Raw genomic sequence first — 21,055 nt, 5'->3', positions numbered from 1 at the left:
CTGTAACAAAGGGTGAATATCAATCCATTGTTTGTTTGGCTCCAATACTTGATGTATTTGATCTGATAAAAAAAAATGAGAAATACCTTATTTATATATTAATTTTTATTGCTAATAGCTTTAATTAGACATGTACAAATCACTTTTTTCATCATCCTCAAAATTGCCATGTTTAATTTTGCACCACGATCTCTTTGTTTTTCAAAGAAAACTAAAACCTCACGGAAACCAGCCTGGAAAGAGAGTAAATTCCAAGCAGAGGGAGTAAGTGAGGATCTGACCAGACTTGAGAAAGGGCAGAATTACTTGAAGAACCCACGCTTTTTCCCACTAAATACTCTTCATGGAGGCAAATCTCTGGTCATTTCTCAAGAAAAAGTGGACCAAATCATAGCCACAAGAAGAGCAGAAGATGCCAAAGGGTATGCATGACCTACAGTCTGGATCCTGAGCTCGAGCACACACAGCTCCACTCTAGAATTACTGTGGATTTACACACAGATATTTCAAGCTAAATGTTTTATATAGTCTCTTAGGAAACAAAGTATGTCTGTATGACATTTTGTTTTTGCCAAAGGATACATTTTGCAATTTCTCATTTTATCAGTATTTAGAGAATGAGGCAGTAAGAGAACGTCTCCTTTTTTTATCTTTCAGTGTTACGTCATTTGTTCCCGTGTTTCTTGCCAATCCACCTACTGTTCTGTTTTCCTATGATGAAGTTGGGCTGGTCTATGAGGTGAGAACTTCTTTGTAGAGAGTTAATTCTACCACCACTACTACTATTATGTCCTATCTGGACCTACATATTTCACCTAATCTTTTGGCTTTCTGAATTTTAACAAAAGGCAGAGTTTCTTCCTGATATTGAGTTTATGACCCTTTAACTTCCATGCCGCTGACACAAACCAGTGAAAACTAAATGGACCCTTTTCAATCTCTGCTTTGTTTTGTTAGTATCTGATTCAGCCTTTATTGAATAAACTGAGATTTTTTGAGTTGATTGTGATGATGAAGTAGTTACTCCTACCTAATGAGTGAGGATAAATACAGTGGAGCATTTTTATTTTCTTTTTAAATGAAGGTGACCATAGAGCTACAGAACATCACTTCAACAAGTCAGTATATGAGACTTATCCCCCCCTCTACTTCAGCATTTTTCATTTTGCCAGGTAAGGATTCTTTTTCTGCTTATAAGATGTTAACACATAAAAAAAATCTAATTTATCTGCTTGAACAAAGATTTTTCACAGATGCTCTGTTTGGTTCTGTTTTCCATAGTGCTCAGTTCTTTAGGAACTGAAGGCTGACTTATGACATTCACATGCAAGTCACAAGCAGATTCAAATGGTCTAATGAGGAATTCAAGAACACTAAAAGTGTTTGATGTTAGATTGAAATGAATCCATGGAATACCTACATGGAGTCTTATCCAAAGTCCATCTAGGAACAGACTTAGTTTCCACTGAAAAAAAATTAGCAGGAGAGGGCAAGAAGTAGCACAGTTCAGTTGTAGCAGGGAAGGATAGGTTAGAGGAAAGTTAAGAAAAATATCTTTCCTGTGATAGGATAGCCAGGCACTGGGATAGGTTGCCTAAAGAGGTATTAGATGGTGGTATCCCAGGAATTGGAGGAATATTTAAAAGTTAGATGCCTCCATGTAAGGCATTTTTGTCTTGTGGCAAAGGAAAACTGTGTTATGTCTCCATGTTTCTCCTCGTTATGAGAAGCATATTTCAGGCAAAAAACATCTTGAGCTCTGTGGAGGATGTGCACGTCCACAGATTGCACTGCCAGGCCTCTTGTGCTCACTCTTTTTTATCAGCTGGACTTAGGCAATAGATGGGGGAAGTTTACAGGCACCTTTCCAGAGGGAGATGTGGTTGTAAATACAAGTGCCAACTTCGGGAGGTTTTAATTTTTCTTAATTCCTTGCTTTTTTCCCCCCCCACAAGGAAAATTCCCAGGAAAGGGTGGAATGATTGCTCCTGGGATGGCATGCCAGTATACAGTCCAATTTATTCCTGAATATCTGGGAGATTATGAAGATCATATATTAGTGGAAACTCAATCATCAGAACCTCTTCTGATCCCAATCCAAGCTAAAGTATCACTTCCAGTATTAACATGTCAGTATTGTCCAAATCTTAAATTTTTCTAAAGGTGGGGTTTTTTTATTTGACTGTCTTCAATTTTGTGTCACAAAACAAATGTGGAAAAAATTGGCAGTGCAGTTTCTGCATTTTGATATCTATTTCATTTTCACTCATCATAGATTTATTAGTTATTAAAATGCAATCCTGTCAAGTTTTTCCTCAATTATTCATTAAGCTCTTTTCTTTTCACGCTATTAGAGAAGTGAGTAGGAGCCTCTCTTCTGGGTCTGTGTAATTACCACTACAACTGTAATTACTAGTCCTAAATATTATGGAATTATGACTTAATGATAACTATTTGATGCTATTAATTAATATTCATGGAATGTGATGTTAATTATAGATGGATATGACATACCTGCACCTCTCAGATATCTGACCTCAACTGTACCAACCAGGATTACTTTTGCAAAAATTTGCTTTGATTTTTTTGTAAATTCACCTTACCTGTTACACTGAGCTTTTTAAAAAATCATCTTACTTTTTATCATTCAATAATCTTTAAGTAGGAAACACCATTAAAATGTAAAGTGAATGTAGAAATGTACACTTCACACTGTTCAACTTTCAAATGGAAAGAATTTGGGGAGGGTATAGGATTGCAAAACCTGGCATATTCACATGCAGTAATGTCTGTAAACAGTTATTTAATCAGCAGCCTTCACTGCCTCTGGAGCCTGATTTTCTGTGTTATTTGTTGCAGTGCCTCAGGTTATAGATTGTGGTCCCTGCCTTGTTGGAGGAATAAAAGCAACACCAATTTTGTGCAGAAATGAGGGCGTTAGGACTGGGAAGTTCTCTATAATGCCAAAGAAAGCCTGGCCACCTCCTGATCCTGGGGTGAGCGACTAGAAGGGAAACAGAGGACACGGTGTGGTACAAGTGCCCTGGTGTGAAGGCATTTTGAGCTAGTCATGGTATATTAGCACAGAAGTCATAAGGCCTTGCTGGAGACATTTATATTGTGCCATTTCTTCAGGCATTCACATTTATCCTCAAGACCAATCTCCCTGGATGTCTGTACCCTCTACTCTGGCTTGCCTCTGGGAGAAGTTTTCTTGCTCAGGGGTGAGGTAAACTGAGGCATAGATTAGGGAAAGGAAAAGTGGCTTGAACTTTAACCTTACCCTTGAAGCAAATAGAATTGCAATCAGTTCTAGCATTGCTTGAGCTCATTTCTTCCCCCTCCCCACCAAAGATATCCCTTAGTGACCTTGCTGCACCTGTAGTTCGCTCCAGTCCTGCTCTGTCTTTAGCTTCTCATCACAAACCAGGGTGTGGGTGAAAGGGACAAAGAAGATAAGATGTGACAGGCAGATTGGCATTTTTGGTGCTGGAGAAAGGGCTGATGGGCCAGGTTGTCCCTCCTGCAATTTTACAGCTCCAACTCAAAGTGACATAAACATGGAGGAACAGAGAGAGTCCCTGTGCTCAGGCAGAGCTGTTCTGCTGTGAACATGAATATTAGGGCTCCTGACACTGCCATTTGTGTTTGGAGACAGAACCTTCCCCCCAACTTTCACCAAGGTCATTATAAAGCATAAAGCATTTTTTTTCTAATTAAACCATGTACAAAAGCCACTTTCTTTTGAGGTGCATGAAAAAAAAAATATGGTAAGAGTTTAAACAGTGATGTAATACACTACCTCTTTTAGGTAACCTTGTATTTTAAAAGCAACAACCTGATCAATTTAATTTGTTAATTTTTTTTAAACACCTTAGGCTATTGCCACTGTTGATTTTGTGACACAAGATCCTTTTGGGATCCAGCCTGCTGTTTTTGAGCTGATTCCAGGGCAGAGTGAAACAGTAGAGGTTAGTACTAAGTGCTAGAGAAAGCTTTTATACTTTACCAAACACATTAGCAAGCAAGATCATTTTAGATGATCTTGGCTGGACCTTGCAAATTTGGGTTTGTGTGAGCAAAAAATGACACTGACTGTTTTTTGCAAATGTAAGATTTAATTACTAATCAGTAAAACTGTCCTTTAGTGAACACTTATTGCATTGCTTCCACAAGAGAATCAGTTACAGACATTGCTATTTCCCTTTCTTTCAGGTCCTGTTTTTCCCTTCTTTGCCAGAGGCCTCACAGCAAACATACACCCTTTTGTGTGACAATTGTCCAGTCAATGATGTTACAGTTACAGGTTTGTTTCTGGCACCTTTCAGAGCTCACATTCGTAACTCCGTAGATACTCAGATAATGTGAGTGGTGGTTGATGGTTTGAAGTGGTGGTAACATTTTATGTCAGTAGATTAATACTGTATCCCCTGATGATGTTAAATGCTAAGCATTTTTTTATTATTGTTAATACTGTTCCTTTCTTAGTGCAGGAAATACATGGGTTTCAGAAAGCACCGAGCTTTTAACCCAATGTAGCCAAAAATCCAATGTAAAATGTCACCAAGTAGCAGAAAAAAACCCCCATTTGCCAGGTGCAATTAATTTCTTTGACTTTTCTATCTGTTAAGATAACATGGCAAACTATAAAACATCAGCTGCAACAGGGCAGAAATGAAGAAAATTTGGGGCACATCTTGTATGAGGGTATTCAGGAGAGACAGGCAGTCTTTGGATTAGCTAATGAAACCAGTTGAAGTTCTTGTAAACATTAGTGTTTGTTCTGTAATGTAACTGTGAGTGCTATAACAGGAAGCTTGACTTGTAGTCTACTGAATCACTTTATCACAGGTATTTCCTTTGGATATACCTGTGGTAAAGTCTTGGATATAGACTTTTTAATAGTGCGTTTGCTGCTTATTTTAATTTTAATATACTGCTCAAATCATCTGGGAGCCACATTGTCAGCCATGTAAACACCCTGCTCGCTTCAGTGAAACAATGCTGGTGTGAGCTGAGGCCGTGGCCCTAAAATCCAAGTCTGTTAAACTCATGAAGAAAAAGCCTGTGTTGATATATGTTGATAAACAAAGAACATCAGGAAAACATTGTACAAGTAACACATTGGAGTTCTGAAACTTGAGGGAACGCCAGATATAATCAGTAATGGCCGTGACTGGCATTTGCTGTCAATGAGTGATGTGAACTGTGTTCACGGGCAGATAGTAAACAGTAGCACCAAAATATTTCTTCAAGGGGTTGGAGAGCTGATTGCTCTGGACCTTTTGTTCGTCACGGGTGGAGAAAGCAAACCTGAGCTGGGTGAAGTTACTGATGTGACAGCACAACATCTCATCCGGTTCGACCACCAAAACCCACACACCAGCGAGGAGAAGAGCTTGGTTATAAGGAATTCCACGTATGTAGCAACTCTTACAGTCATGCTCTGCAGTCTGGACATACTGGTAGGGATCTCATTTGTGAGACTGTATTGGAGAAACCTTCGTGCACTTGATAAACTTGGGGCAGCAGCTTTGCTTCCTTTTGCTCCAGTTCTTTGGTAATTAAGGTTCAAGGATACACTTGTGAGAGTGGGAACGTTGTGCATAGATCAGACATTGTGGCAGCCATTAGCCAAGCTCAATATATTTGCTTCAGTAGAAATTAATCTACAATTCCAAAAGATTCATAAATATGGATGGTTGCAGGAAATATTTACAGGGTGATCCAGGTGAGATTTATCTAATGCTACATGTCTCCTATATATTCTTATGCTACTGAGCTAAGGACTCTTTTCCTTTCATAGTGCAGGGAAATAGATACTTCCAAGGGTGCAATTCTGACTGTAGATGTCTCCCATAGAACAAGTCATAATACATCTTGGACTCCACTTGATCTCCACTAATTAGTATGGGAGCCCAATGTAATCAATTTGTATTAAAACTCTCAGATGACTCCTCCTGTTGAGTCCTAACAGACTGAAATATAAACTCAATTTGAAGTCAAGGAATATGTCCCTGTGGATAATTACATCGTACTGAACATAGTGGCATCCTGATTTTGCTCAAAATTAACAGAAGTGCACTCTTGCATGATGGCAGCAGTTAGAGGTTGCAGACATCAAAGCAGTGAGTAGGTCAGTGCTGGGTTTAGGTACATTAATGTAAATTGCTACTTGCTACAGTGAATATCTGACAGTTTGTTTTGTGGCCTGGAAATCACAGGTGCATAATGCCAGAACAGGCTGATGTTTGGGTAAAGAAAGTGTGATTTGGTGAACTGGGCACTGTAAAGTGACAAAGGATGTGACTGTGCCAATTTCCACATCTTCTCTGTGCTATAATCCCCACAGCAGTCCCTGCACATCTGGTGTCAGCATTTGTGTCAGGCTGAGAGTAAACTCCACAGAAGCAGGAAAGAGAAACCTTTCTTCTGCTACAGAAAGTGATACAAGAAATTGTAAATGTCCAGATTTGTCAGTGATACTTTCAAATTCCAGTGTCCTTCCCCTTCTTAGTAAGGCAAAGGTTTTGAGGTCAGCATGTCAAGGTTTTCAAACCAGTGAAGACATTCCATGGAATACCCTTCTGCTGAAGCAACCCAGTTAAGCAACCTTTTCTGGATTGCAAACAGTATGGCAGAGCCATGGCTATAATTTTATCTGAAGCCATTGTGTTTGTTGACATGTTAAAGACCACATCTTGCACTTGGATTAAATTCAGAATCTGATGTAGATCATCAGCAGTGATCCAAGGCAAACATACTGGTATTAGCAGGAACAGCCCTGTTCATCTCAGATCCTTGTAGGGTTTCCTAAAAGCTGGATTATATGACAAGTCAAGTAAGGCAAGAAAGTGTTAGCATATCTTAAACATTTATATAATTTACTTTCATATATTAGCATGTTCTTTGTACAGTTTATATGTTCTGACTCTATGCTGTCTCATCAGCTTTGTAGCTCACAAAGACTGGTAAGTGAAACCCCTGTAATTTGTAAAGAGATGAATTTTCTACATGGAAAAAATCTCTGGAAATTTTCTCCCAACATTTTGCTCAAAAATAACTGATTTGTTGACCATAGCTTTTTTTGTTGTTTATTGACCTTTTTGCAGCCCTGTAGAACTTCCCTTCTTCTGGCAGATAAGAAAGCCTAATCTGAAACCATTAATACCAGAAGGAACCGCAGACTTTACGAAGGTCGAAGACAATCAAGACACAGAGTCAGCCTTCTCCCTAAATCCTGAGCAGGGAGTTTTGCTTCCCTGTGCAGATCATGAGTTTATCCTCACTTACACTCCACAGGAGGTATGGCTCGTGATTCCTTCCTATCTACAAACTCCAGCTGTGTATTTTTATGCAAGTCATAAAATCCTTGCTGTGCAACTTTTCTAAATTAAATTTAATTAGCTGGTACTATGCTCTGATAAACAGTGTTCAAAATGTAGAAAAAGTTACTAAAGGAAAACATGTTTTGACTGCAAAATGTGAGACAGTTTCTGATCTCATGTCATTTTTGGGACTGACTGGACACAATTAGTTTTACACTGAAACTATGGGCACATCCTTGTAGCTGCAGCTGTGCTGGCTGGTGAAGTTACCCCCCTCCCCACTCTAGGAGCTCCTCCACCAGCTCCTGACCCTTCCCCTTCTGCTTTGGGGATGTGCCCCATACCTACTGCAGCCTAAATAAGTTGATTTGCAAACAGGGATTATTTAAACTGTTTCCAGCTGTAGCTTTTTTGACCCGAAATGGGCCCTGTGAACAGCTGAGTGGTAAATTAGGGGGATAGTAGGAGCCTTTGGCAGAGAAATGCTGGTGTGCAGCTGTGGGTAAAGAGGGCTGCAAGGATGTTGGAATGCAGCTGTGCCAGTGACTGTTCTCTTAGTTTCTCCTTCTCTGTCCCTGTAAATAAGGAGCATGAGCTCACTGTATTTAAAGAAACTTGTTCCAAAGTAAGCCCAAGAGTGGGAATATCCCATGCTGTGATGATTGACAGACATAAGAAATACCTTAAATATGTATGGACAAGAAACTAGCTGGCTTTTTAAAAATACTTTAATTAGTTAATTGAATATATATTTAATTAAAGTATACACTGAAATTAATATCTGTCTACAAACAAGTGAAGCTTTTGCAAAGCCCTACAGATTTAAGGCCTGCTTCTGTGTTTCCTTTTTTTTCCCCCTCCATTAGAATACAGAAGGCATTCTCTTCCCATGATGGAAAAGTCGTGTTTCTTACTCAAGATCAGATTGATGGTCAATTAAGCAAAATACCCTGGAGCAGTTAGAAGAAACTTTTAAATTAGTACAGCAGGACTGAGCTTAAGTTGGGGAGCCTTTGCAGATGCTTGTGCATAGTATGCAATATACCAGAGAAATAATAACAAGCATGTCAAAAATGAGTATTTTTCTTGGAACCATACACTATGAGATCAGAATCTGGCTTAATATTTTGCAGTCAAACGTGTTTTCTTTTAGTAACTCTAGAGTTTGAATATCGTTTATCAGAGTTTAGTACTCCGATGATGATCATTCATCCTTTACATGTGGACTACTTTTCCATCTTTTTTTTAATCCTCAGCATAACTGATTACTTGACATTAAAGTCGTTTTCTCCTTCATCTGTATAGCTGCAGAGTTACCACAGTGTGATTCAGATGGTACTGAGGGACATCCCAGAATCACCTTGGTAAGCTGAGAAATGTCTCCCAGTAAGATGTGTAGCCAAAATTTCTCTGTGCTATTGCCTTAAATTATTGGGATTTTTCTTCTTTCTGGTGGTGACGGACTGACAAGTATAAAGAATTTTATCTGCACAACTAGTTGTGGTACAAAGAGCATCTCTGATACCTTCCCTCATGCCCAAACACATGCCTACCCCTGGCTTTTCCTCTCTTGGGAAAAGATAATACTGTCATTTTATCTGCTTGTTTTCCAGATTTTCCTGTTATTACTATTTGTCACAGCAGTCTGTGACATAAATACTTGTTCATGGACAGACTGGGACAACCTTAAAGAATGATGAAGTTTTTAATTGTCTCCAGGCTGAGCTAATTGCACACTGACAGTCTGTACTTGAGAAACTTTTGATGATTTTCAGTTTTCATCTGGCAACTAAAAGGCAGGATCCAATTTAATACCAGTTTAAGATGTTTAATGATTCTACCATATTTCTCCCAAAGTTTAGAAAAAGAGGGAATGCTTCAAAACATCCCAGAATGCAAAGTAGAGGATGTAATAGCACTGGAAATAGAAGTTAAAGGATCAACAGAACCATTTCATTTTCTTCTGGAACCATATGCCATTATTATCCCTGGAGAAAACTTCATTGGTGTAAATTTCAGAAAAACATTTAAGGTTTGTTTGCTTTTGACTTCATTGTTATGGTGTGTTTTGTGTCACTAGATGTCATAGGTTTTATTAGTAGATATCAGATGGTCTGTGTTATTTTAGTTTTCCTGAAATGTTTTTAAAGGAGGCCATGACTCCAGGAGGGTCTGCACCGAAATCCCCTACCCAGCCCCCTCAGCTCTACACTCCAGGCAGCAGCCTTTGTTCATTTTTCATCTCTCCAGTTTGATAGCACAGAGTTTTACTATTCTGAGTGCTTTTCTGGGTCACTAACTAAGTATTGCTTGTCACTTCTGTAGTGTAAAGGTTTTCCTGCTGGGAGGAATAGCCAATGGATGATTAAATTAGTTCATAATGGAGGCACTGTTCATTCAAAGAACTACAGCAAGCAGAAAAGAGCTACAAAAGTCACATATGCTGCAGCTTACTACATGTTATTCTTTCCTGCAGGTTCTGATAATTTCTGTCTGGCCATTTTGGGACAAAATGCTGCTGCAACTGTCCACTCACACAGCATCCTCTTCAGTGTAGATCAGGATCCTTTTGATCTTAGACTCACTTGGGAAAAATAGGCTTGCTAGCAGGAGCCAGGCAGGAAGACATTTCCCAGTTAATGGTTTTCCCATTTTTTCTTAGAGATCCTGCTAATCAGCATTTGGTTTTATGCTTTCTCTTCCTAGAACTTATTTTTTCAATTTAAGGCAGCTATTTCATACTTTCCAGTAATCCAGTGTAGCTACACATGTGATATAGGTAACTAAGCCACTTACTGATGATATAATTATATTCCTTGCAGTTTCCAATTGTTTTTTTAGTCTTAAAAAGATAAGAATTTTAACTATGCTTAGAGATAATTGTGCTTCAGAGAACAAAGTTGTTTGCTGCAATTAAGAAATTAATGTCTGACTAGATCTGAAGAGCAGGCCAAAAATTTCAAGAGCTTCCCTCTCCCTCACAAGCAGATCCTTTGGCAAAAAACAGGCTGCACTCAAAAGAAAGATTTGCAGTTTAAGTTTAGAAAGCCTGTTGTATTTTTGAAAAATGGGAAAAAGTTATAAAAACTTCAAATATTATAGTGTTCTTGGAAAGAATTGTTAATGGATTTTCTTCAGGAAACACCTTCACCTGTGTGAAGAGAGCCACTGTGACAAATAAATGATGACTCACAATACCTAGTTTTCAGTGTATCAGTGCTCTCAGCAAGTTGGCTTGTTGCTATGAAAGCTGAAGGTGCATTAATTGTCTCATTGATTTTATTTGTTTCAGCTGTGGAACAACAGCAAATCACTGATCAGGTACACGTGGGACAAAATCACAACCTCCGAGATCATAGAAGTTTTTCCTCCTACTGGTGTCATAGGTAAAGATTCTGTGACTTACAAGCATGAGTTAATGACAGAAATGACAGTAATTGACAGTATCAATCTATGACAGTCATGGAGCACTATAATGCAGACTGTAAAAATAGCTGATCCCCAGCCCACTGGAGCCAGCAGGAGACTTAATTTGGTTCCAGGAGCTTCAATAACAGATTTAGAGCAGGTGGTTTCTGAAAAAAAAGGTGAGACAGCACCCTGATTTTTTTTCTTTTCTAGACATAAATAGTTGCTATGAATTTGAACTGGCAATTACTGGAAGCAAACCTGGTGTCATCAGCCATAACCTGCAGTGTAACATTGAGCCATGCCCAGAGCCAGTTGTGCTGCATGTTGAGGCTGCTTTTAAGGTAAAGAACAGTTCAGCATTGTGGGATGGTGAGCTGTGGGGCCTGATCATTGTCCATGTAAAGCTGTTTTGCCTCTCAAAGGCTTGAGAAATCTAAAGAAGTTAAGAATAGGAGGTAGTTTTGCTGTCTAGTAACTATTGAGGCAGTGTTGATACTCCCATGACACTCAGAATTTTTCTCCATCACATACAGTGCATTTGCTTTCTGATATTCTCTGTGAAATCAAATGTTAGTCTTAGCTAATGTATGCTTCTTAATGACACTGTTTTAGCAGAGGGGTCCATTCTGATGTCTGTTTCCTGGTGTCCCAGGGTCCACTTCTTCGTATTGATGTTCCATCACTCCGATTTGGTTTGACTAAGCAGGGTGAGAGTGTGTTAAGAACCTTCAAGATTAAAAATATGTGTCAAGTGCCAGCACAGTGGAGGATGCAAGAAAGCCAGGTTTGTCTAGCAGAAAGGAATGAAGAGGTAAGTCACTGCTACAGCTGGCTGTGTTCCCTCTTTAGCTGTTCTTTTCCTTCTGCTTAGGAGTTGTAATATTCATTCCAGCCATCAGAAATTCTAATTTTTGTGACTTCTTCTGAAACTAGTCCTGCACAGTTTCATGAGTACGTGAGTTCTTTTGAGGTTAAATGTTTCTTTACGATTTTTCACTATTTCCATTTATTACAAATCCCCTGCCAGCCTAATCCAAAGAGACACAGAGTATTTCCTGTATGACAGTAATTGCTGAGGTTAAGGTTTTAGAGGAACTGAGGCTGCTAAACACTCCTCCCACACACCCACATCAGCATCTGAGACAAGAATCACAGCCCCAACCCCACACTGGTTTTCTTCCTGTTTCAGCTCTTCCAACCCTCCTTCCTCACCCTTCTGTCCAAGGATCTTTCCAACTTGTGGCACCTTGCTGCTGTTTGGGAGCAGATTCTGCGGCTGAGGCTGACTGCTTCTCCTCCACATTCCCTCTCTGTCCATGCACAGCCAACCCTGTTATGCCCATGGCTGTGACTGCCCTTCTCTCAGAAGCAAAGTCCTGCCTCTTTGTGTAGCCAGGTTTTCACAAAGCTGGCACTGTGCTTCCTGACACCAACCCAGGTGGGACTTGAGGGGCAGAGAGAAAAGACATGTCTGAGGGAAAACTAGACACATGCAAGCCCTAATTAGATTGTGTGGCTTCACTATTTTACCCTTGCTTTGTAGGTGTCAAAATTTTCCTGTTTGCTCTCTCCTCTCCCAGATATCTCCCTTTACCATCCGACCGTCAGCTGGAGAAATACCTCCTTTGGGTGTATGCAGAGTGTCAGTTCAGTTCACATCACTCCGGTGCCAACGTCTCCAGACAGTATTGGAACTAGAGGTAGAAAATGGAGAAGGAAGGTGAGGGGGAAAAGCAGCATTCTGTTTTGTTTTTCCCGGGATTCACATGTGAGTTTTCCCTTTACATAGTTTTTCTCTTCTAAAAAGAAAAACTGAACTCAGAGTGGAGTTGTTTAACCCATCAATGAACTACCAAATTGCTAATATTGCTAAATAAACATTATCATCATTCTTCCCAGCATGCTGTTGTATGTCTAGCACATTTCATTAACGATAACAATAGACCATCTGTGTGTTTATTTCCAGTTATCTTCCTGTTTTTGTTGAAGTTCAGACCCTCCAAGTGTGCCTGATATCTAGTCATCTAGTATTCCCTGAAATTTATACTGGAGTTCCTGCCAAAGCAACCAGTAAACTTTTTAACCAGACACTGCTGCCAGCAAAATACTTATGGGGAAAGGTAAATGCTCTTCTGATGGATGAAGCATACAGCAGGGATAGAAATGGCAATGTTATAGAAATACAAATAACAACTATTCTTAAAAGCTTTTCTGATGTATCTTTTGAGCACTGATTGCTGTTTGCAGAACTTCAACTTGACACCAGCCTTTATGAAAAGATTAACTACCAGTTGATGGCAATATGTTCTTACTGTCTGTGGACCATCCCTGGGAGAATGGGTGGGCAGATGTGAGGGATCACAGGATATAAGCTACCAGAGTATTAAGCTAAGTCCCATGGCAGTGTAGGGTTTGCATTTAATTAAGTAGAACAAAGAAACTATGGTGCTTTTGAGTTGTGTCTGAATTTTGCTTTAATTTCACATTCTGGATGGGATTCAGATTACAGATTGAGAGCCCTACATTTAGTGTCAGTGTGTAAGCTGTGGTCTGAACTCTCTTTTCAGTCAATGGAAATTTGTCAGTGCCTTGGTCACTCAGATCTACTCTGACATGTGGGATTCAGCTCAGTTGCCTACATAAAAGCACTCAGAGCCATCCAAGATGACCTCCGGTGCCCAAGGATCCTAACAGAGCATGTGGATCCTATAGGACCTATAGGAAAACACTTTGGAACATCTGGAGCCTAGGAAGAATACCTACAGCATTTTTCCTCATATCTGATATCCATGTGTGAGCAACTGAGTTGAAGCCCTGGATTCATGCCATTTGCAGTTGGGCACTTAGGGAAGGTGCCAACACCAGGATTGTCTCTCTTTCACCTCTAGAGGGGAGAAAGATGGGGCACCTCTTGGATCCTGCTCCAATATCAGATAGGTTGGCTTCACCCTGGAAAGGCTTGTGACTGTGAGAGGGAGGACAGTGACCCTGCTCCCAGCCCAGAAGCCTCAGCTTGGCACCCTAAAGTCATTTGGAAATGAATGTAGGCATGAGGATCTTATCACCCATGGGGAATTGTAAAGCAAGTCTTGATAAACTGTAGGTGTTGCTACCTGAAAGTGTCCTAAACCTGAGAATAACTTGGTCTTGATGTGAAGAGACAATCTGAGAGAATCAGCATTAGTCTGAAAGTCTGTCCTTTCTGTTTGGCAGCTCATTGGAAGCCAGGCAGTTTCCTGCTCTGTCACTGTCTCCCCAGCCAGTGGCACCTTGGGCCCAAATGAGGAAAAAGAATTCTGCATAGAGCTGTCAGCCAGCATCGTGGTAAGGTTAAAAACTGGGGCACAGTTTTATCAAAACAGCAACACCGGCTTTTTCATCTCACCTCCATCTGGCTGAAGGGAACAATTTCTGTACAAAACCACATGCTCTTTTTTCCTGCACAGTATCTCCAAAATTGCTTTGCTTTAGAGGTACCATGGTTTGAAAGCAAGAATTAAAGTAGTGCACAGGGTGTGTAATTTCTACACTGCCTCTTTGTTTATGTTCCTGTTTTCTTTCTTTCTTGAGTGCCTATTCAATTGCTCTTAGTGCTTATCTGTTTTCCTGGAGCACACAGATCCTCACTTTGCATTATCCCAAATGAAATGGAGCAGGCTGGCATATAGAGCTTATATATATGGTTTTCTGAATGCAGCTGGGCCTGTGACATTTTGATATTTGAAAACTTAAAAGAGGCTGATGGGACTTAGAGTCTGAAAAATAGGGAATAGACTGCAGAGCTTACAAACTTTGGGAATTCAGCCACAGACTCTATAGGGGCATTCAAACAACTGAGTTAATGCAACTACATAAAGAAGCTTCCTATAGGTATGGTGTCTTAGTTCCCATTACAGTCACTGGAGACCTAAGTTTCATCTATTTGCTTAAGAGTAGGTATTCAGTACTATCAGAGATAGTATTTAAAAGATATGTAGATGTGACACTTGGGGACGTGGTTTAGTGGTGGCCTTGGCAGTGCTAGGTTGATGGCTGGACTCAGTGATCTTAGAGGTCTTTTCCAACCAAAATGATTCTATGATTCAACACTTGCAGTGTAGGAATTGTCAAAAATCACTAATGGAGGGGGTTTAGGCTTGCAGACTGATGCAGGTACAAAGCCAAGAAACAGCCATAAATTTTTACCTCAGTACTGCTTTCTAAGCAACTCCAATGCTGGCAAAAAAATGCACCAAAAACAATTCAGTAAAACTTCTCACAATTCTATTGTTCTACTTTTAATCCATGGAAGTTTATACATGTTTTTAAAATAAATTTCCTAATGAGGCTGCCTTTCCTCTGTGATATTTGCTTCATTCACAAGGAAACTTGATTCATTGCTTTTCAGGGTGAGCTGAAAGACCTCACCCTTTCCTGTAGCATAGAAGACATGGTTGAACCCCTTTTTCTGAGCATTTCTGGAGAAGTGAAGGGACTACAGGTCTTCTACTCAGTACCTTGTGACAGTGGAGTTGCCAGGTATTTCTGACTGATTTTTATTTTATTTTTCTGACATGTGGCATGATTACTGTGGTTTGGAACATGCTCATCTTTATATCTTTTTATGTAAGTAAAGGTGGCTTTAATTTGGTAGGTTGGCATGCTATATATAATAAAAATTTTACCCAAAATAAATCCTTATATGGATAGAATTGAAAAAATGAAAAGCAGAAAATGCCGATGATAAAAATCATAGGCTGCATGGTCCTTTCACACTGGGCATCACAACCACATTGTGCATATTGCACATTTTAAAATCTACTGAAATTGTCTGTGGCATAAGAAAATAAGACCCATCTTTAAATACCAATGTTATTTTTTCTGGCAGTGATGAAAGACAAATGTCACAAAGCCCGTGTGACCTTCTTTTGGACTTTGGGTCTGAAGTTGCATTCAGAGATGTAGTAAAGCGTCAGCTGATTCTTACCAATCCCACTGGAATCAGTGCTCCATTCACACTGGAAGCTGAGTATTTTACTGCCTCTTTACCAACTTCAGAACAAGGAACCTGCCTGTAAGTCTTGCTTTTCTGCATAATGACTCAGATGCTAATTTAGGTCTGGATTAAACCTGAAATCAGATTTATTTTTTTCAAGCTCCTCAAGATACCTGGTGAAAAGAAGAGGGCCTGTCACAAAACATGCAGCCAGAAAAGCACAGTCAGGTATGAGAATAACTGTTAATTCATTCTGTGGAGAGAAGGTAAAAGCCAACTGACTACCATATTCAGCACTAACAGTGCCAGTAAGGCACCTCATTCCATTGTTGGAGTATCTGCTAAAGTCTAAACTTAGTTCTTCAGTTCATTTTTGAGTTTGAAAGCCCACATTTTATAACCATTAGGTCAATCTCTGTCTTCCCTCTCTGCTTCTTTTTCTCTCTCCCCCTCCCTTTCTTTGTAATTCATCTTATTTTTCTTGAAAACAACAGTCTGAAACAAAGATGGTGATTCTGGTGATAGTTCACTCCCAGCACATGGTATGGATGACATGCAGAATGTTTGGCTGTTTCTCTCCTGCACAGTTTTCCAGTACCACTCTAGCAGGCTTTCCTCCCCCAAACCCTTTAACATACCCTCTCCACTGTGGAAAGCTGCAGCACAGCCCATCTGTCATTTCTGATGTGTTGTCTGAAAAATGATAATATTTGGAGCCACAAGAGACTCAGGGAGGGGGGAAATGGGAGTGAAATGCTATGAAGTGTGGATGCATCTTCTGTATCCAAAAAAAAACTGGACATATTGGTACCTTGCCATAGTGTTTGGTATCTGTTACACAGACAGAGCTTTTCAGCTGTTGAATTAGTGCTTAAGATTAGGAAAATGCTGTTCTGACAGATTCCATGCAAGGCTTTAGGTGACTCAGAATGTGGAAAGGCTTTGCTCTTTGTAATTCACTCTTTGTGTGGAAGAGCACACAAAGGTAAAAAGGCAGCTGCTGATAGGACATTAACCAGTCAACACAAATCCCAGCCTATTTTTCTCAAATCGAAGGTGTGTTTTCATGTAACCAATTAGTGCCTTGCATATCCCAGAGAGTCTTGGATCAGGTTGTTGGAAGGGAGTCCTGCTATAAAATACTCTGGGCAAGAACAAACCCTCAAAAAAATAGAATAAGGCCCACTGCAGAAGGGAAAAGTGGTATAAATGTGAGTTGTGTAAATGACCCCAGGGTTTTTTTGAAGCCAGTGAGGTTAAGCTGATTAACACCAGCTAAAACCATGGTCCTGTATATTCTTTGAAACAGTGGCTTTGTTCCATTTCCTCAAAATTAATCCAATGCTTCTTTGCTGTGCTTCTTCAGAGTTTGAAGCAGCAGTGCTGTCTCAGGGGAAGGGAGTAGCTTTCCATATACAACCTTCCATGGGAACTCTGAGAGCCTTCCAGCAGCTCAGCATAGAAATAGCAGCTTACAACAACATGTGGGGAGAGTACCAGGACAATCTTGTCTGTAAGGTAGGTGGGGTTTTGGTTTCAAGTGAAGTATTGCTATGGCAGATTTTACACCAATTATATTTCCCAGATTCCTTTCTGTTAGAATTACTTTTCCAGATTTTCAGGACTTCTGTAAAAATTCAGGGTCGATATTGTTATACCACGACCTGCAGTGATGGGTAAGGAACAGTTGTTTGCTCTTACAGTTTAGTTTTGGGGTAACATATTTATCCCTTGGGGTGTTCTCATGTGCCTTTAAGATGACTGGAGCAGTTTTGATTTATAACATCTGTTTGGTAGCTGGCCAGTGCACTGCTCTGCTCTACCAGTACAATACATTGTGTTGTATGGAAAAGCAGCAGGAAAGCTGATAAATGCATGAGGTATTGCATTCTCCTGCTGAGAAGAGTTGTTGTTAGCATATGAATTAGATGCTGTCAAAAGAAATTAACCAAAATTTTTGAAAATCCAATCAGTTTTCAAAACATAATTTTGTAACACATAGAACCAAGGTTTTATCTTGATTCTAATACAAAAAATGATTCTTTAACAGGTGGGAGACTTACAACCTAAATTAATTCCTATGCAAATGACTGTGAAAGACTGTCCTATCTTCCTGCAGATGACAGGACCGCAAACAGAGCCACCCATTATCAGGTACAGTGCAAAATACTGTCAGAGGAATCAGAGAATTAAATACCATTGGACTACAGCCAACATACACACCTGTTCCATCTCGTTGTGATATAATGAGAAGGTCAGCAAAATGCTGTCAGAGTAGAGTATCTGCTTCTAGAACACCAATACATTTGTCTCTACCAGCATAATTAGAAAATACTCTCCATACAAGGCTGCTCAGGTTTGCCAGCAACCACTATCCTGGGCTTGCATTTGTAGAATTTCACCCAGTCCAGCCTCATCTGACTCTGTTGAGGTGGGAACTCGTCGTTTCTCATCATTTCTCATGATCAGTTCTCATCATCTGCAGCTCATTTCTCCCTGGCTCTTTACCTGGACCAGGAGAAGTGCAGCCCCAAAGTAAAGAGGGGCAGGGGAAGGTTTAAGCCTTGTCATTGCAGTTGCAATGGCACCTCTGGGTGAGGGGTGAGGGTTGGTTTATGGGGACCATGGCACTGCACATGGTTAACCTGAAACATTTGAGACAACTTAAAAAAAAAAAAAAAGGAAAGAAAAGAGTCCGGTGAAATAAAACAATATTGTACTTCACAGTGTAGGCCATGCTTTATCTGAGAGCGACTCTTCACAGGCTGCCAGTGTAGCCAGGTTTGTTTCCACTTTTAAACAACTCTTTAATGATTTCAGACACTTTTGTTCTCTGCATGTACTGATAACAAGGTTCCCCCCCCAGGTTTGGCACTCATGTCTCGGGAGGGTCTCCTGTCCTTCGGAGGGTCCGGCTCAACAACCCCACTCCCTTCGGTAGGAATGACTTTTGTACAGCAAACATTGACACTTTCATTGCATTCCTTATGAGAATAAATATAGAAGAACCCATTAACATGTTAATTAACAGGCCTACTTGTTGCCTAATCAAGATATTTTTTGTAAAAATAGTAATAGTGTGTAAGAAAGTGACACTCAGTGTGTTGTTATTATGGAACTGCATCCTATCCTGAGGTGGCTGGGTTTTCCCTCATTAAAATGGTGGGAACTCAGGATTTGTCATCCTGTTTTTATAAATCTCTCACAACACTAACCCTGGTCAATCAGATGTGCTACCAGCTTCTTAGTGGCATCATCTGGCCCTTCTGTATTTAGTGTTAGCTTTGAGTGAAATTCTAAGCTTTTCAGAGCAAAGTCAATCACCATTTTTATTTTTTTTCTGAATGCCACCAAACACATTTGCTTAAACAAAATAACTCATAATTTATTTTAATGTGATTGCAAGTGTAGTTTAGGACCTAGAAAGTGGCCAGGCTGTAGGAAGAGCTTCAGTGATTTTAGTTTACAGGAAACATGGTAAGCTTCAGATATGCTTTAATACAAATCTAGTTGCCAGATACAAATTTGTTACTTGGTACTCTGGTTCTCTGGTACCAACAAAGCTGTGACTCCTCTCGCTGACCAGCAGTAGTTAGTTGTCCTTTCTCCTTTCCAATTCAGACATCCGCCTGGACTTGGAAGTTTACAACCAAGAGGAAGACGACGAAAAGCTGGTGGACCTGTTGATGCTCTTTGAAGACCCTTTTCCACCTCAGGGCAGGGATGGAAATGAGGCTGCATCAAGTGGTAGCACCTCGGAGTCAGAGATCGTGCTAAAGTTGGATCAAACTGCCATTCCCCATGGAAGCATTTGTCCAGCTTCCCACACCACGGATGAGGTCAGCTGTTAGGCTGTTTCTTACGCTGCTGCTGAGATACATGATGGGTTTTTTGGCATGAAGGGTTGAAAACAATAACAGGAGATATAACTTGTAACTAAGAGCTGGATTGTTAAAAGAAACGTCAGCTCCTCTCACAGTCGAAAACGCAATATGTGGGTAGGTGGCTGTGGAGATCAGCAATCTGTTTCCAGAATGAGCTGTAAGCAGTTAGCTCTCCATGAAATTGTTAGAGAAGCTGAAGAGATACTTTTTAAAATACTGTCCTTGACAAACTAATGCCATTATTACGTAAAAGAATTACCATAACAAAAGCTCCTTAATTTGGGTCTGCTTTTCTCATGGGTGCTTTATGGTGTCAACATGTGCTGTAGTCAGGGAGCAGAATCTAACCACTACATTTCAAATTGCAGCTAATGATATGGAGGTATTTGTCCCAGTGCTAAAATTCGATTGGTTCTGTTACTCTGTTAGAATATGGTTACATCTATTACATGTGAAGTTTTATTATAATGTGGCAATTTACTGTCTTGAAGGGCTGGGAGTGACAGGGAAATGGTATCCCCAGAACATACATATTTCTCTGGTGACAGCTTTACAGAAAAAATACTAAAATCACATTTGCTCCATTTCAGCTCAGAAGGCATAATTGTTTTGAACACATCTCTAACCTTTCTTGTGCACTAAGGGAACATTATTGCCCTGGAGTGCTGGTTTGTATAATGGCCAGAGGTGTCATGGTTGGGTGCTCCTCTGCAGGACCCAAGCATGCACATTTTTGCAAGGAATCCAAGAGCAGTTTCAGGAGAGCTACTCCGTGCAAGAGAAAATTAATGTACAGGACACATGTCCAGCCTTTGTGCCAGAAACAAAGAAACTGGAACTGGCCATACTCACTGACCAGTGCAGCAGTTCCCCGTGCACATCACTCGCATTCCTCTGCTGCAGTGTAACAGTTTTAACCATTCCCCACCCATGTGTCCCTGCAGCCTCCAGGCTCTGACAGCAAAGAGAAGGAAATCAGCAGTCAGGAGCCTACAACAGAGAAAATTGTCTCTGTACTTCTGCGACCTCATGAAGGGGTTCCTGCAGACAGCCCCTACTCCATTACTCCAGGACAGATAGTAAGCTTTTACATTTTCTTTGTGCATATTTTCTGCAGAACTGTGGAGACAGAGAATGAGGAGGTAGCTTTGAGTTTGGTTTGAGGTAGACTCTACTGAACAGTAAATCAGGAGGCTGGAAGGCTTTAGGGTCTTCAAGATGATTATGAGAACAGTTTTCAAAGTCAACAGGAAGTGTCCTACCTACATTGGAGCAGTGAACTGATGACTGGAGTTAAGTGTTCATTTGTGCTGGTCTTCTCACTTGGATTGCCTTGGTGAAATATGGGATCCATCCAGCCTCAAGCTTTGGAAACATGTTATTTAACCAGGGTAGACTTGCTAAGGAGATGTGGCAGAGCTGGAGATCAGGCTGCTGGGAAAGGGGTGCTCCATAGA

General features: G+C 40.3%; 1 protein-coding gene across 3 annotated transcripts in view; it reads left to right on the top strand.

The window, feature by feature from the left end:
- Window positions 1-21,055, top strand: part of DLEC1 (DLEC1 cilia and flagella associated protein) — a 34,750-nt gene that overhangs the window by 5,718 nt on the left and 7,977 nt on the right. For 2 of the 3 annotated variants that reach the window (XM_064639107.1, XM_064639116.1), the window contains exons 6-30: window positions 208-422; window positions 658-739; window positions 1,085-1,172; window positions 1,956-2,129; window positions 2,860-2,996; window positions 3,879-3,971; window positions 4,216-4,306; window positions 5,257-5,419; window positions 7,113-7,305; window positions 8,634-8,692; window positions 9,186-9,360; window positions 10,621-10,714; window positions 10,950-11,080; window positions 11,392-11,550; window positions 12,320-12,459; window positions 12,706-12,859; window positions 13,953-14,063; window positions 15,127-15,257; window positions 15,607-15,792; window positions 15,875-15,942; window positions 17,081-17,232; window positions 17,765-17,868; window positions 18,581-18,651; window positions 19,336-19,553; window positions 20,543-20,677. In XM_064639107.1, the coding sequence (XP_064495177.1) occupies window positions 208-422; window positions 658-739; window positions 1,085-1,172; window positions 1,956-2,129; window positions 2,860-2,996; window positions 3,879-3,971; window positions 4,216-4,306; window positions 5,257-5,419; window positions 7,113-7,305; window positions 8,634-8,692; window positions 9,186-9,360; window positions 10,621-10,714; window positions 10,950-11,080; window positions 11,392-11,550; window positions 12,320-12,459; window positions 12,706-12,859; window positions 13,953-14,063; window positions 15,127-15,257; window positions 15,607-15,792; window positions 15,875-15,942; window positions 17,081-17,232; window positions 17,765-17,868; window positions 18,581-18,651; window positions 19,336-19,553; window positions 20,543-20,677 (3,324 nt within the window). The remainder of the gene's footprint in view (window positions 1-207; window positions 423-657; window positions 740-1,084; window positions 1,173-1,955; window positions 2,130-2,859; window positions 2,997-3,878; window positions 3,972-4,215; window positions 4,307-5,256; window positions 5,420-7,112; window positions 7,306-8,633; window positions 8,693-9,185; window positions 9,361-10,620; window positions 10,715-10,949; window positions 11,081-11,391; window positions 11,551-12,319; window positions 12,460-12,705; window positions 12,860-13,952; window positions 14,064-15,126; window positions 15,258-15,606; window positions 15,793-15,874; window positions 15,943-17,080; window positions 17,233-17,764; window positions 17,869-18,580; window positions 18,652-19,335; window positions 19,554-20,542; window positions 20,678-21,055) is intronic. The other variant, XM_064639108.1, reaches the window with a different exon arrangement.

This window comes from Pseudopipra pipra, chromosome 1, assembly GCF_036250125.1.
Source record: "Pseudopipra pipra isolate bDixPip1 chromosome 1, bDixPip1.hap1, whole genome shotgun sequence".
Lineage (NCBI taxonomy): Eukaryota > Metazoa > Chordata > Aves > Passeriformes > Pipridae > Pseudopipra > Pseudopipra pipra.
The sequence above is the reverse complement of the archived record's forward strand: the minus strand, read 5'-3'. Positions and strand labels throughout refer to the sequence as shown.